We start from the raw sequence: 15,226 nt of genomic DNA, 5'->3' as shown, positions 1-15,226 counted from the left end.
ACCCTGGAGTCTTTACAGGGTAGGGGCAGAACCAGCTGAGCCAGGCCGCCCCCTCCCACGCCCACTCTGCATCTGGAGCCCGACCTACGGCTCGCGTCTCCGCCTCCAAGGCTCCAGTCTCGCAGCCCGTCCCACTCTGCCAGTACTCGGCCGCCTTCGGGACGGGCTAGGCTCTGGGAGCCCTGGAAGCCATGGGTATGTGCGCAGTGTTTGGGTGGGCTTCTGTACAACCTAAGGGGGGCGTTGCACGCCTACATCACCCCCATTCTCCCGCTTGACCTCTACACCGAGCCTTGGACTCGCTTGGGGGTGCGCCCGCCTGGGCCAGTTTATCTTCCATGAGGCTTTTCTGAGCCGCGCCCCGATCCGGTCCTGCATCCGCAGAGGTCCTGGTCCTGGCTGAATACCACGCGCAGAAGGAGGATGAGCTGAGTTTGGCCCCCGGGGACATCGTCCGGCAGGTGCGCGAGGGGCCAGGAAGGGGCTGGTTGCTGGGAGAGCTGAGGGGCCATTGTGGCCTCTTCCCCAAGCGCCTGGTGCAGGTAAGGCCGGGTCGGGAGCGGGCTGGGGCGGGGTTGTCGGTGTTTGCTGCCCGGGAGCTTAAAGCCAGCCCTCATCCTCAGGAGATTCCAGTGGCTATGCGGGACGCCGGGGAGACCCGGAGGCCGCGCTGCGCACGCAGCCGAGGTAAGCTCCGGGCGGGTGGGCGCGAGCTGCGGGCGCAGCGTGGAGGCGGGCGTGGCTCTGGGAGGGGCCGTAGGGCCGATTTGTGGCCTGTGATTGGTTCCAAGGACAATGCCCCACCTGAGGGCGGGGCAAGAAGATACTAAACGTTGTGCGTGTGATCCGCCCCCCAGCTCAGCTTACTGGGGCACCCTGCTCAGGCTAACCTCTTCGTGTCCGAACCAGGTCACCCCGCCAAATCTCGGGGCCCTCAAAGATGGTGCAAAGTGAACTTCAACTACAGCCCGGAGCAGGCAGACGAGCTGAAGCTGCAAGCTGGGGAGATTGTCGAAATGATAAAGGAGGTGAAAGAATGAGATAAGAGGGTTTGGGAGAAAGGATGGGGCAAGGGTGAGGAAATTTGGGTGAAGTGAGGGTGAGGGCGATGGGAATGATGAGAGGCGCAGAGATGGAAAAGTAAGGGAGCAGGGGCAGGAGCAGGTCCTCCGGCTGAATGGAGGGTATAAGATTTCTAGAGACACTTGGCAGAACCCCTGCATCCTCCCCCCCTCCCCAGATTGAGGACGGCTGGTGGCTGGGGAAGAAGAACGGGCAGCTGGGAGCCTTCCCATCCAACTTTGTGGAGTTGCTGGACAGTGGGCCCCCAAGTGAGATCTCGACCCTGTGATCAGACTGCAATCTCCAATGACCTTCTTGGTGGCATGAGCCTGTGATCCACACATCTTGAGCCTGTAACCCCTTTGGTCCCTTCCCCTGACCTAACTGAATTCTCACCCTCCTAACTTTATTGTCCCCCACCAGGCTTTGGCAGCCCAGACATGTCTTCCATCAGCCCTGGATCCCAGCAGCCTCCTAAGGTAAATTTGCTCAGAATGTGCACAGAGGTGGTGGGTTCTTCTTGGAAGGGCAGGAGGCTCATCATCTTCTGCCCCTCTGACCCCACTAGCTGAACAGCCTGGCCTGTAACAGCTCTCCAGAATGCCTGCAGACAGGTGAGCTCCCAGCCAGAGCCCCCCTCTCCAAGCCACTCTGACTTGGGGGACAGGGAACCTCCTAGACTGATGGAGGAGGGAGGGTTGGCTACAGCGAACTGACCGTCCCTCAGTCTTTCATCCTGAGATCTGCAGGGTCCTGTTTGACTACCATCCTGAGGCCCCAGATGAATTGGCACTGCGAAAGGGGGACATGGTGAAAGTACTGAAGAAGGTGTGAGAGGAACTGGGAGGGGAGGTCTCAGGGAAGGGGACCTTGAGACCCAGGAAAGGAGCCTGGGGGGGTGGTGCTCATCTTCCCACCATGCTGTTTCTTTCTCAGAACACAGAGGATAAGGGCTGGTGGGAAGGAGAGTGTGAAGGCAGGAGAGGCGTTTTCCCAGACAACTTCGTCCTCCCACCACCCCCAGTGAGTACAGAGCTGGACACCCGGGTGGCAGGAGGCAAACTATTTTGACAAAGTTGGGGGTCATGGCACTCAGTGGACACAGAGGGGCATGAAGCTTCCTGAAAAACAGCTAAAGGGTGTGACACTTCCTGAGCCCAACTGGATGGTTACCCCAAATGAGAGTGGAATAGACTGGTGGGGCTCCTCTTTGATTCTGATGCTGCTCTGTCTAGATCAAGAAGCTGATCCCAAGGACAGTGATCTCTCAGGAATCAGGTAGGTGCCTGAGGAGTCTGGGACTGGGGCATGTGCTCTGGGACAGCTATCAATCCAAATCCAGAGGCCCAGAAAATCAATTTGCAGTCTCCTAGTGATCCAGTGTACCCCAGAGAAACTTTCTCCCCTGTAGGTCAAAGGCCTGGTAGGAATGTATGTGAGTCAATGTGTGGGTCAGTTTATTTATGTTAGTGTGTCAGTGTTTCTCTTTGAATCTTTTTTTTTCTTTTTTTAAAGATAGACAGAGAGAGAGAGAGAGAATTTTTTTTAATATTCATTTTAGCTTTCAGCGGACACATCTTTGTTGGTATGTGGTGCTGAGGATCGAACCCGGGCCGCACACATGCCAGGCGAGCGCGCTACCGCTTGAGCCACATCCCCAGCCCCTCTCTTTGAATCTTGAGAATGTGGTAATCACAGTCTCTAAGAATGGACCCTATATGTGTTTTGAGTCCATGAGACTCTGTTCATGAGTCTTTTAGGTGTGTCAGTGAATAGCTCTGTGTGGATCTGTACGTATGTAGTAGTGTGTCTTTTTGTCTTTGAAGTATAATATTTGATACATGCTAAAAATAACACATGACATGTGTGTTATAAAACTTAATAATGAGCACCCCACACACTAGCCCAGGCACTAAAATATCGCCAATAAGTTAGTGTGTTTCTTCTCCTTCCTATTCTACCATTTTTCCCCACCCCAGAGGTAACCACTATCTTGAATTTTATGTTTGTGATTCTCTTGAGTTTTTAAGGTTTCATAATAAGTAATATGTCCAAAAGTAATATCTTTTTGAGCTTTATAAAAATGGTAGCATGGAGCTGGGGGTGCTGCTTAGTGGCAGAGTGCTTGCCTAGCATATGTAAGGCACTGGGTTCGAGCCTAAGCACTGCATTTTAAAAAATAAATAAAATAAAGGTATGCTGTCCACCTGCAACTACAAAAAAGTATTTAAAAAATGGTACCATATGTTGATAGTTCCCTGGGACTTGGCGTGTTTTTTGTTTTGTTTTGTTTGTTACTAGGGACTGAACCCAGGAGTGCTCTATCACTAAGCTACATCTCCAGCCTCCTTTTTTTTTCCTAGCTGTTGATGGGCCTCCATTTTTATTCACTTAATTATATGTAGTGCTGAGAATCATCCAAGTGCCTCACAAATGCTAGACAAGTGCTCTGACACTGAGCACAACCCCAGCTTTTTTTCTTTTTTTAAAATTTTTAGATAGGGTCTCACTCAGTTGTTTAAGGCCTCCCTAAATTGGTAAGGCTGGCCTTGAACTTGTGATCCTCCTTCTTTAGCCTCCCTAGTTTCTGGGATTATAGGCATGTGCCATTGTGCCCAGTGACTTGGTGTTTTCAATTAACATTGTTTCTAAGATTCATCCATGTTGTGTGTAGATGGACATTTTCTTTCTTTTTTAAAAAAATTTTTAGTTGTAGATGAGCACAATACCTTTATTTTTTTATTTTGGTGCTGGGGATTTAACTCATGCCTCACGCATGCTACCATTGAGCCACAACACTGAGCCACAACTCCAGTCTAGATATACATTTTCTATAATGTATAATATTCTTTGCAGGGAATTTACCACAGTTTATGTATCTGGTTTCCTGATGTTGGATGTTTTAGTTGTTTCTAGTTTTTTTTTTTTTTTTTTGTGTGTGTGTGTTTGTATGTGTGTATGGTGCTAGGGATTGAGCCCAGAGCCTTGTGCATGCGAGGCAGGCATTCTACCAACTGAGCTATATCTACCCAGCCCCTATTTCTAGTTTTTTAAAAAACTATTACAAATGGTGCTGCCATGAACATTCTTTTGCCCATCTTATGGTTTACAGATAAGATAGTTTCTCTGAGGCTGGGTATGGTGGTGCATGCCTTTAATTCCAGTGGCTTGGGAGGCTATGACAGGAGGATCTCAAGTTCAAAGCCAGCCTCAGCAATTTAGCAAGGCCCTGAGCAAATTGGTGAGGCCCTATCTCTAAATAAAATATAAAAAAAGAGCTGGGGATGTGGCTCAGTTAAATGCCCCTGGGTTCAATCCCTGGTACCCCCCACACACACACAAAAAAAGTTTCTCTCAAGTATACTCTTAGGAATAAGATTGTTAGGGTTAGAGTTGTGGCTTGGCGGTAGAGTGCTTGCCTAGCATGTGTGAGGCCTTGGGTTGGATCCTCAGCACCACATAAAAATAAATAAACAAAATAAAGGTATTGTGTACAAATCAAAAATAAATATTAAAAAAAAGAGAGATTGTTAGATTTTATGGTAAGTAAAGGTTCAGCTTTTGAGGTGACTGGGATTGAACCCAGAGCCTCAAGCAAGTGCTCTGCCACTAAGCCACATCCCCAGCCCCTATGAATTTAAACTTTTATGAGATAAAGCCAAATTAATTTTCAAAATAATTGTATTCTTTAACACTCCACCATCAATCAGTATGAAAGATCCTGTGGATCTTCATCCTCTTCCACATTTTGGTGTTATAATATTTTATTATTTTTGTGAATCTGGTAAGTCAAAGTAGCATCTCATTATGAACTGGATTTGCATTTCCTTGTTACACATTTAATAATGTGTAAGGGTTCTTTACATATTCTAAATATCAATTCTTTATGGTATATATATTGCCAGTGTTTTTATCTCAGCTTGTGAATTGTCTTCATTTTCTACAAAATGTTTACGAACCTAATTCTTCATTGTTATTATTATGACGAGCAGTACTACTATTATCAACAGCAGCAGCATTTGTGATGCTAGGGATTGAAACCAGGGCTTTGTGCATATAGACAAGTGCTCTTCCACAGAACTATATCCCCAGCACCCTCCTTCCCATAAGTTCTTTTTTTTTTTTTGATGGACACAATATCTTTATTTATTTTTATGTGGTGCTGAGGATCGAACCCAGGGCCTTGCACATGCTAGGTGAGCACTCTACCGCTGAGCCACAACGCCGGCTCGACGCCCCCATAAGTTCTTAATGTTAATGTAGTCACACATATTAATCTTGCCAGGTAAGGGCACATGCCTGTAACTCCAGCAACTTGGGAGGCTGAGGCAGGAGATTTGCAAGTTTGAGGTCAGCCTTGACCATTTAGTGAGACCTCAACAACTTAGCAAGACCCTGCCTCAAAATAAAAATAAAAAAGGGCTGATGTAGCTCAGTGGTAAACTGCTCCCTGAGATAAATCTCCAGATTCCCAGTATAAAACAGAAAATCCTTCCCTGGGCTGGAGATACAGCTCAGTAGTATAGGGGTTGCCCAGCATGGGTGAGACCTTGGTTTCAAACCCCAGTCCCAGACAAAAAGAAAAAGTAAATCCATCCCTGTTCTAAGATGAAAAATTCATCTGCCTTTTCTTAAACTTTTTAAGTGTTGCTCTTTATATTTAAGTGATTTTATCCATGTAGCATTGATTTAAGTGATCCAATTTTACTTTTTCCTATATGGCCAATCAGTTGTTCTAGCATTTATTATTTTTTGCATGTGAATAGCTTGCCGTTTTTATAAGGTTTATTCCTATATACTCCTATGTACACTTGAGATTTTATTGTTATCTTTTAAAAAGCTAGATATTCTTCTCTTTATTGCAGGAATATAGAAAGGCATTGATGTTTGGTTTGATTTGGTACTGGGAATTGAGCCCAAGGGCACTTTACCCCGGAGCTACATTCCCAGCCCTTTTTATTTTTTTGAAACAGGGTCTCTCTAAGTTTCTGAGGGTCTTGCAAAGTTGCTGAGGCTGTCCTCAAACTTGCAGTCCTCCTGCCTCAGCCTCCTGAGTAGCTATACCTGGCTGGCTTGATTTTTGTATATTGACTTCATAACCAGCCATGATGCTGAACTCTGATTTCCAATAATTTATCTATAGATTCCCTTCAACCCCCAGGGCTAGGGATGGAACTGGGGTGCTTTAGCTACTGTATATCTCCAGCCATATTTTATTTTGAGATAGGGTCTCTCCAAATTGCCAAGGCTGGCCTTGAATTTGGTCCTTCTGCCTTAGGTCCCCTGAGCTGCTGGGATTACAGGCATATGCCACCACACCCAGCCATACATACAATTTTTTTTATTAAGAATGGATTTGAGGGGCTGGGGATGTGGCTCAAGCGGTAGCGCGCTCGCCTGGCATGCGTGCGGCCCGGGTTCGATCCTCAGCACCACATACAAACAAAGATGTTGTGTCCGCCGAGAACTAAAAAATAAATATTAAAAAATTCTCTCTCTCTCTCTCTCTCTCTCTCTCTCTCTCTCTCTCTCTCTCCTTAAAAAGAAAAAAAACAATATTTAAAAAAAAAAAAGAATGGATTTGAGGGGCTTGGGTTGGGGCTCAGCGGTAGAGCACTTGCCTAGCACATGCGGAGTGCTGGGTTCGATCCTCAGCACTGCATAAAAATAAAAATAAAACAAAGGTATTGTGTCCAACTGCAACTAAAAAAATTTATAATTAAAAAAAATGAATGTTGGAAAAGAAAAAGGGTGTTGAGATCTGAGGATGCAGCTCAGTGGTAGAGAATTTGCCCAGCATGTGTGACACCCTGGATTATAACCCTAGCACTGGGGAGAAGAAATGGATGTTGAATTTTCCCAAATTATTTACTGATTTTTGAAAAATTATTATGTGTGATTTCTCCTATAATCTTTCAATGGTCAATGGTGGTGAGTAACATTTGTAAAATTTTTATATTTTTTTATTTTATTTATTTCTTTGGTAGTGGAATTAAACCCAGGGGCACTTAACAACTGAGCTGTATCATCCCCTTGTAAAGTTACTGAGGTTGGCTTTGAACTTGCAATTCTCCTGCCTTGGCCTCCCAAACCACTGGGATTACAGGTGTGTGCTACCAGTAGTGCCTGGCTATAGAATCCCCTTGCATTCTTAGAATAAATCCAATTTAGTAATGGTTTCTTTTTCTCTCTCTTTTTTTTAATTTGTTTTAACAAGTCATGGTTTCTTATCTTTTCGTATACTGTTGAAATACTTTCTCAATTTTTCTTAAGATCATAGTATTTAGGCCAGTCATAGATGGTGGTACAGACCTATAATCCCAGTGACTTGGGAGGCTGAGACAGGAGGATTGCAAGTTTAAGATCAGCCTCAGTAACTTAGGCCCTAAGCAATTTAGCAAGACCCTGTCTCAAAGAATAAAATAAAATAAAACAAAAAATGCTGATAATTTGGCTCAGTGGTTAAGCTCCCCTGGATTCAATCTCCAGTATAAAAAAGAAAAAAATATTTTTGTATTTACTTTCACTGTCCTCATCTGATTATCAACAATTATATTAGACCCATGAATGAGCTAAGTAAGGAGTACACATTTTGTTTTTATGGTGCTGAGGATCAAACCCAGGGTCTCACAGATTAGGCAGGCACTCTACCACCAAGCTGCACCCTGATTTTGCTTTAGTTTTCTGGTAGATCGTATAAGAGAGGAATCTTTCCTTAAAAGGTGATAAAACTTGCCTGTAAATTCATATGGACTTGGTTTTGTTTTGTTTTTTTTTAACATTATGGGAAGATTTTAAATTATTTCTTAAATTTCTTTAAAAGTTTTAGAATAGGCAGGCAAAAAATTCTTGAATTAGTTTGGTGATCAGCTTTTTAAATTTTTTTTTTTTTTAGCTGTAGATGGGCACAATACCTTTATTTTATTTGTTTATTTTTATGTGGTGCCAGGGATTGAACCCAGGGGCTCCTGCATGCTAGGACCCTCAGTTTTTTTTTTGTTTTTTTTTTTTGTTTTTTTGTGATATTGGGAATTGAACCAAGAGATGCTTTACTACTAAGATACAGCCCCAGTCCTTTTGGTTTCTTATTTTGGGACAAGGTCTCGCTAATTAGCTAAGGCTTATCTTCAACTTGGGATCCTCCTGTCTCAGCCTCCTGCATAGTTGGAATTATGGGCATGTGCCACTATGTCCAGCTCTTAAAGTCAGTTTTAAAAAGTTGTATTTGTAAAATTATCCATTTAATCTGAGTTTTCCAATTATTTGTGTGAAGTTGCTTATAGTATTCTTTTCTAAAATCTTTTAATCTCAGTGACAAAGTGACAATCTGCAGTTACAGCCTGTTTTGCAAGTTTGTGTAAGTGCTGCACACTAACCAGCTGGGTCAGTAGAGCACCCTCCTTTTTTCATTTCTAATAATGTAGTTCTTTTTTCTTTTTCTTTCCTTTTTTTTTTTTTTTTTTTGAGGGGGGGGCAGGGTGCTGGAGATTGAACTCAGGGGCACTTGACCACTGAGCCACATCCCCAGCCCTGTTTTGTATTTTATTTAGAGACAGGGTCACCTAGTTGCTTATTGCCTCACAGTTACTCAGGCTGGCTTTGAACTCTTGATCCTCCTGCCTCAGGCTCCCGAGCCACCGGGATTACAGGCATGTGCCATCACGCCTGGCTTCTATTATACCTTTTTAAAAATAATGTGAAGCCCTGGGGCTTTAGTACAGTGGCAGAGTCCTTGCCTAGCATGTGTGAGGCACTGGATTAGATCTTTAGTGCCACAAAAAATAAATTAAAAAAGCATCCTGTCCATCTATAACTACAAAAAAGAAGTTAAAAAATAATAATAATTATGAAGCTGCTGGGTGTGGTGGCAGGCACATGCCTGTAATCCCGGTGACTCTGCAGGCTAAGGCAGGAGGATTACAAGTTTGAGGTCAGTCTCAGCAATTTAGTGAGACCATGTCTCAAAATAAAAAGTAAAATGGCTGTGGATGGAGCTCAGTGGTAAAGTGCCCTTGGGTTCAATCCCTAAAACCAAAAATAAATAGTTGTGAAGCTGGGTGTAGTGGCACGTGCTTATAATCCCAGTGACATGGGAGGCAGAGGTAGGAGGATCACACGTCCAAGACTAGTCTCCATGTCTTAGGGAGAGCTTGTCTGAAAATTAAAAAGGGCTGGGTATAGTGGCACAGGCCTATAATCTCAGCTGTGAGGGAGGCTGAGGCTGGAGGACTGCGATTGAAACCCTGCCTCAGCAACTGAGTGAGGCCCTAAGCAATTTAATGAGACCCTGTTTCAAATAAAAACTGAAAAGGGTTGGGGATGTGGCTCAGTTGTTAAGCACCCTGGGTTCAATCCCTGGTACCAATAAATAAATAAATAACATGATAATATTAAAAATTAAAAGGGCTTATACAACCAGAGATATGAAAAATTGTGCTCTATAGGTATAATATGGATTGTCATGCATTCTGCTGTCATATATAACAAATTAGAATAAAAAAATTAAAATTTGGAAAAAAAATTGAAAAGGGCTACTGCTGTGGTTCAGTGACAGAATGCCCTTGGATTGGATCCTTAATGTGTTTAAAAAAAAAAAAATTGTGAGGCAGGCTCAGTGGTGCATGCCTATAGTCTAATATACCTCCTTAGGAGGCTAAAGTGGGAAGATTACCTGAGCCCACCAGGAATTTGAGGCCTGCCTGGGCAACATAGTGAGCACTATCTCAAAAAAAAGAACAGGAAAATGTATGTTCCTTTGCTTGTTGTTGGTCAATAACAATAACTCTCGAATGTGAAATATTTTACTTCTACTTCTTAATGTCTGTTTCCCCAGTAGACCCCAGGCCCATTCTAGCTACGGTGGGCTGGGGATGGAGGCTGAGTCATAGGCCAGGTGCCCTTGGGGGTGATCAACCTCCAAGTAATAAGGAGTGATCAGACTCAGGATATTTTGTTTTTCTGTGGGGCTGGGGACTGAACCCAAGGCTCTGTACCGGTGAAGCAAGTGCTCCACCACTGAGGTCCACCCCAGCCCTCGGGATGTATTTTGATGGTGGTGCAGACAGGATCTGCTGAGGGTTTGGATGTGCAGCATAAAGAAGGAAAAGGAGTCAAGGATGACTCTTCATTTCCTCGTGAGCAAGTGGGTAAATGGGTAAAACAGTGGACACTGAGAAAGAAACAGATTTAGAGGTGGGAGGCAAGAGCTTGGTTTTGGATGTCAAGTGTGTGATGCCAGTGGCTCTTCAAATCGGATTTTTAAAAATTTATTTTGGGGCTGGGGATGTGGCTCAAGCAGTAGCGCGCTCGCCTGGCATGCGTGTGGCCCGGGTTCGATCCTCAACACCACATACAAACAAAGATGTTGTGTCCGCCGAAAACTAAAAATAAATAAATAAATATTTTTAAAAATTCTCTTTCAAAAATCAGATCTTACTTAACTCCTTTTAAAAATATATTTAAATTTATAGTTATATATTTTTTATTTTATTTTTTGCAGTTCTGGGGATTGAACCCTTGGCCTCCCTTATGTCAGGCAAGCACTCTACCAAGAAACTACCCCTGCCCCCAAGTGGGAATATTGAGAGGGCAGTTGAACATGTGTCTGGAGCTCAGGGAGGAAGAAGGGGTTAGAGCGGTCACCTTCTTGAGAGTCAGATGGGACTCATCTGCCCACAGTCTCTGCACACAGCACAGACAGGGCCAGACTAGCATATGGATGGCAAGTCAATGAACACATGCTTCGCTGCTCTCTCCTCCCAGCTCTTAATAAGGAACCAAGAAAGTTGATGCCCAAAACATCCCTCTCTAATGTCAAGAAGCTAGTGACAGCTCCCTCCAGGCCCAGCAAAGCCAAGTAAGGAACACGTGGGGTTGGGGGAAGGAAAAAGGTACAGAGGGACTGTCCCTCCCACCTGCATCCCAGGGCCTGATGGGGATATGTTCCAGGACATCTTGGACACCCACTGGCGATAGTCAGAAGCGCCCCTCCCGAGACTCAGGTAAGGGCTTCCTTCTCCAATGGAGGGGACACCTGGTGGACAGCGATAGGGTGGCTGTACTGAGGTACAGAAATGGGGAGAGATCAGGGCTCAGAGTAGCCTTGGGTCTCTGAGATTTTGCTCTGATAGGTTCCAAGGACAGCTTCCTCAGTGGGGGTCCTGGGCAACCTGGCAGAAAGCACTCCAAAACCCAGGCTTCCCGGCAGCATCCCAAATCCAATCAGGTAAGGGGCTGGAGACATGGGAGACTCTGGAGATACTGGGCAGAGCTGGGCCCCAGAGGTGTGGTGTGCAAGAGTGAAGGATCCTGGACAAAGGGGAACCAGACTCAACCCTTCACAGCATCCAGCCTTTGGCTGAGATCTCACCCCATCGCCACAGGAGGAAGAGCCCCGCCCGGCAAAGCCCCTCTCTGTGAATAGGACCTCTGCTCTAGAGAAGACTGCCACCCCAGAGAAGATCCAGCCTCCACATAAGCCCACCAGCCCAGAGAAGATCCTAGCTCCTGACAAAGTCCCCATTCCAGAGAAGACCCTGACTCTGGAGAATAAGGCCTCCAACCCAGAGAAGATCCTGGCTTCCAAAAAGGTCCCCACTCCAAAGAAGACCCGGACTCTGGACAAGGTTTCCACTCCAGAAAAGGTCTTTTCTGTGGATGAGGCCTGTGCCCTAGAAAAGAGCTTGACCCTAGAGCAGGTGTGTTCTCAAGAAGTCTCCCCTGGAGATAATACTAAATTCCCGCATTTCTCTCCCCCGGAGAGTTTGCAGAGGGCGAAATCCCTTGTGGCCACAGAGGCTCAATCCCAAGAGGAGGCTATCATGCCAGAGAAGTACCCTCTGCAGCCTGACTCCTCAGAGAGTTGCCTTTGTATGATGAAACATGGGGATAGCTCCCCACTCCAGAATGCCTACAAGTCTATGCCTGCCATTACGAAGCCCCAGACCCTGGAGAAGGCCAAAACCTTCCTGAAGGAGGCACCTGCGAAAGAAGAGCCTACCCCAAAAGAGGAGGAGATGCCTCTGACAGAAGAGGTGGCTCCCAAAGAGCAGGTGCTCTTCAAAGGGATAGACCCTGACCCCCAAGCCCCACACACTGTAGAGCCAACTCCAGACCAAGAGACTCCCAACCCCCATTTCCTAGTGAGGCAAAACTCTTCCGAAAGCAAGAATGATGAAGTGGATGTAAAGACTCTAAAGGATGAGATGGGGTCTCTAAGGGAGCTGCTGGGGCTGCTGGAGCTGCAGCTGGAGTAAGTGGACAGGGGCTGGGCGGTGTGGGGAGGAAGGGAAGGGTCTGAGGACTCCTCACCTGATCCTCCTGTACACAGAGGGAAGATTACCGACATCTGGGAGGAGCTCAAGAGCGAGAGGGAGAAGCGCCGGTTGCTAGAGGTGGGTGGGGTGCAGACCCCAGCGGGAGGGTGGTGACCGCTGCGCGCCCTGACTCCCTCTCCCCTCTAGGTTCAGCTGATGCAGAGCAGACCGAAGTCGCCGAAGCAGGGCTTCAAACACGCGCAGACGCAGACGCACTGAGGTTGGGCCTGAGAGGCGCCACGGCCGGACCTGGGGGGACATCCGGCTAGGGCCAACTCGCCCTTGTATACAGTTTTTAAAAACTCAAGAAAGTAAACAGCCCCAGACACGCCACGCTGATCCTGCCTGATTTGTGTGGGGGCGGGGCCTCTGTCGTGGGCGGGGTCTTTCTGCTCTCTCCGCCCTCCGCATTCCTGGCGGTCTCTCCCGGGCACATCTGGCCAACATGTGGCTCCCATTACGGTTTCCAAGGCCTGAGCACGGCTATTTTTATCCACCGGATGGTGGGGGGCGGGGAAGGAGGCATCTCCTACCTATGGCAACCCCTAGCCCGAGACCTGGGGGCAGAGGGGGCCGGGCGGGTTGGGTTCTGCCTGAGGGCTGGGATTCCGGAATCCAGCTGTGCACGGAGGTTAGGCTGAGAAGCTCTTCTCTCCGGGGCCGGGACATCCTCCCCCAACCCCCCACCCCCACCCCCCTCCCAGAGAGTCACCTATCCACTCGAATGCACCCTTGGTTTAGACATTAACTCCGTCCCCTCAAGCACACACAGTTATATTGGGGCTGAAAGCACCTTAAAGCGTCAAGGTCAGGGTCCCCAGACCTCGCCTGTGATTGCAGTGATGCCTGAGCCCAGGGCAAGGTGCTCAGGTGTTCCCGGTAAGGAATGCATATTATGTGTGCCACTGGCGGAATGTGGAGCAAGGGTGTGTGACTCTCTTTGCTATCTGTGAAGTGGGAACAAGCATGTCGGTCTGGCGGGGTGTACCGAGGTGATACAGTCTGGTAAAGGAGTGGAGTTGGCTCTCAGTCCTGGGGACCACTAGTAGCAAGGGAACAGAGGGAGAGACCGAGTCACTGAGAATGCTGCTTTCATTGGTCACTTCACCTCTTCATCGTTTCTTAAGGAGACAAGGTGGGGACTTTGCATCTTCCTCCCACCCGGCCCAGGGAAGGGTGCCTCCCAGAAGGTAGCGCCCATATCCAATAGCACCAGGGGAATTTGAGGGGGGTGAGGCAGTCCAAAGGTCCTAGGGCAGCTCTAGGCTCAGTTGCCTGACCAGTACTCAGCGCCATGCACCATGCACCTGAGTAAGGCGTCAGTAATAGTGCATGCGGCCCAGTGTGCCCGTAGAGCTGGGCCCCAGGGTGCCGGTGCCCAGAAGGTCTGGCTGCCCTGTGCGCCAGATTTCGCGCAGGATCCGCTCGCGCTCCTCCAGCCGCTGCGCGCGCTCCAGTTCCTCAGCAGACGTGAAAACATTGACGCTGAGGGGACCGTCGGGCTCCGTAGCCATCTCCGGGCCAGGTAGCGTGTCGTCGGGGCCCAGTCGCGTCACCGTGTCGTCATCATCCTCATCGTCGTCCTCAGGCTCTACTGTGCTGCTGCGGAGGTCCCGGCGAGAAGCCGGACCCCCGGGCCGCGCGCGGGGCGCGCAGGAGATGCTGATGACCAGTAGACAGAGGGTCAGCAGCAGGCCAAAGCAGACGCCCAGCACGAAGTAGAGGCCAAAGCTCTCGGGGTTAGCTGGCGGACAGAGGGCAGAGGTCATGGAAGGACCTTGACTTATAGGAGTCATTTCAACTTGGGAAGACCCTGGGTTTGGGGCAAGGACGGTAACCCCGAGGTAACCCCGATTTGAAGGACGACGGGGAACAGTCATCAGGAAATCAGGGTGGGAGGGGAGGGAGTAGGTGACAGGCTGGGAGAGGGTTATAATGGCAGGGGCGTGGAGGTGGGGCGCGACCCGAAGGTGGGGAGCGATCGGGTGGTATAGGGGCGCGGAAGCGTCCTTGTCCCCAAGGCCCTTGCACCTGGCCCTCACCGCGGATGTGTGCGTAGGCCGCCAGGCTGTTGCTGAGTAGCTCCATGTCTCTTCGGGGGGCGTCCATGCTGCTCCGGGGGCAGCTTCCCTGTCAGTCTGCGAGGTCAGCGAAGTGAGTCCTCCCCTTCAACCCAGCCCAGAGCTGGCTCTGACCGCTTGCCCCTTAGGCAGCTCCTCTCCACGGAGGAGCGGCCCTTTCCACCCCGAGGAAGCGGCTCCCTAACTTGGTCGCAGACCTGGGTCCTGTTAGGGGGAATCCTTCCTCCCGGCGCGGACGCCCCTCCATCCTGGGGAGCAGTCGGGGGAGCCGCAAGAGGCTCCGCCCACCTGTGGGGTCCCCGGGAGGCCCGGTTTCGTCGTCCGGGGCGGGATGCGGGTTGGTGACGACTCCGGGGAGGGGAGGCCGCCCTCCCGAATCTCGCCCGGGGGCCGGAGGCCCGACTCACTCACCGTCAGCGCCCGTTTCCTGGCTGCCCGGCCCTGGCGGGTCCGGCGTGGCTCCCGGCGGCCGCATACACCCGGGGCCGCCGGTCCCGCCCGGTCCGGTCCCAGCCGCCCCGCCCGGCTCGGCTCCCAGCGACGGCAGCGCGGGCCGGACACGGCCGATGGACCAGCGGCGGAAAGTTTCCTCGGAGGAAAGAGGAGGGGCGGGGCGGGGCGGCCCGGGAGGCGGAGGAAGGGCGCCGCAGAGGAAGGGGAGAGGAGCGCGCGGCCGCCGAGGGGTGGCGGTCGGCTCCCCCACAGGAAGCCGCCGGGGAGGCCGCGGGCAGGGGCCGCCCCCAGGCCACCACTAACAACAAGAATAAC

At 49.1% G+C, this 15,226-nt stretch overlaps 2 protein-coding genes across 4 annotated transcripts; one reads left to right on the top strand and one right to left on the bottom strand.

Moving 5' to 3' along the window:
* The first annotated feature begins 76 nt into the window (after window positions 1–76).
* On the top strand, window positions 77–12,708 carry Sh3d21 (SH3 domain containing 21). 3 transcript variants are annotated; one of them, XM_046468846.2, is made up of 16 exons: window positions 77–195; window positions 385–542; window positions 624–687; window positions 910–1,028; window positions 1,241–1,331; window positions 1,486–1,541; window positions 1,631–1,676; window positions 1,790–1,890; window positions 1,999–2,085; window positions 2,298–2,340; window positions 10,825–10,918; window positions 11,011–11,063; window positions 11,193–11,287; window positions 11,445–12,313; window positions 12,392–12,455; window positions 12,525–12,708. In XM_046468846.2, the coding sequence occupies exons 1-16, from the start codon at window positions 192–194 to the stop codon at window positions 12,594–12,596; spliced, it is 2,016 nt and encodes a 671-aa protein (XP_046324802.1). In that variant the 5' UTR covers window positions 77–191; the 3' UTR covers window positions 12,597–12,708. The 3 variants fall into 3 exon arrangements, with proteins under 3 accessions (XP_046324802.1, XP_046324803.1, XP_046324804.1); XM_046468847.2 differs by lacking the exon at window positions 12,392–12,455; XM_046468848.2 differs by lacking the exons at window positions 77–195; window positions 1,241–1,331 and having other exon boundaries at window positions 478–542.
* Window positions 12,709–13,451: 743 nt separating this feature from the next.
* Eva1b (eva-1 homolog B) lies at window positions 13,452–14,985 on the bottom strand. Its single transcript, XM_046468844.2, has 3 exons — window positions 14,870–14,985; window positions 14,420–14,515; window positions 13,452–14,121 (listed from the first exon to the last, which is right to left on the bottom strand). Exons 2-3 carry the CDS (start codon window positions 14,484–14,486, stop codon window positions 13,697–13,699), a joined length of 492 nt encoding a protein of 163 aa, XP_046324800.1. The 5' UTR covers window positions 14,487–14,515; window positions 14,870–14,985; the 3' UTR covers window positions 13,452–13,696.
* Window positions 14,986–15,226: the final 241 nt, after the last annotated feature.

This window comes from Marmota monax, unplaced genomic scaffold, assembly GCF_021218885.2.
Source record: "Marmota monax isolate L192 unplaced genomic scaffold, Marmota_monax_Labrador192_F-V1.1 WCK01_AAM20220418_F8-fsc00008, whole genome shotgun sequence".
Lineage (NCBI taxonomy): Eukaryota > Metazoa > Chordata > Mammalia > Rodentia > Sciuridae > Marmota > Marmota monax.
This window is presented reverse-complemented; position numbering and strand designations above follow the sequence as displayed.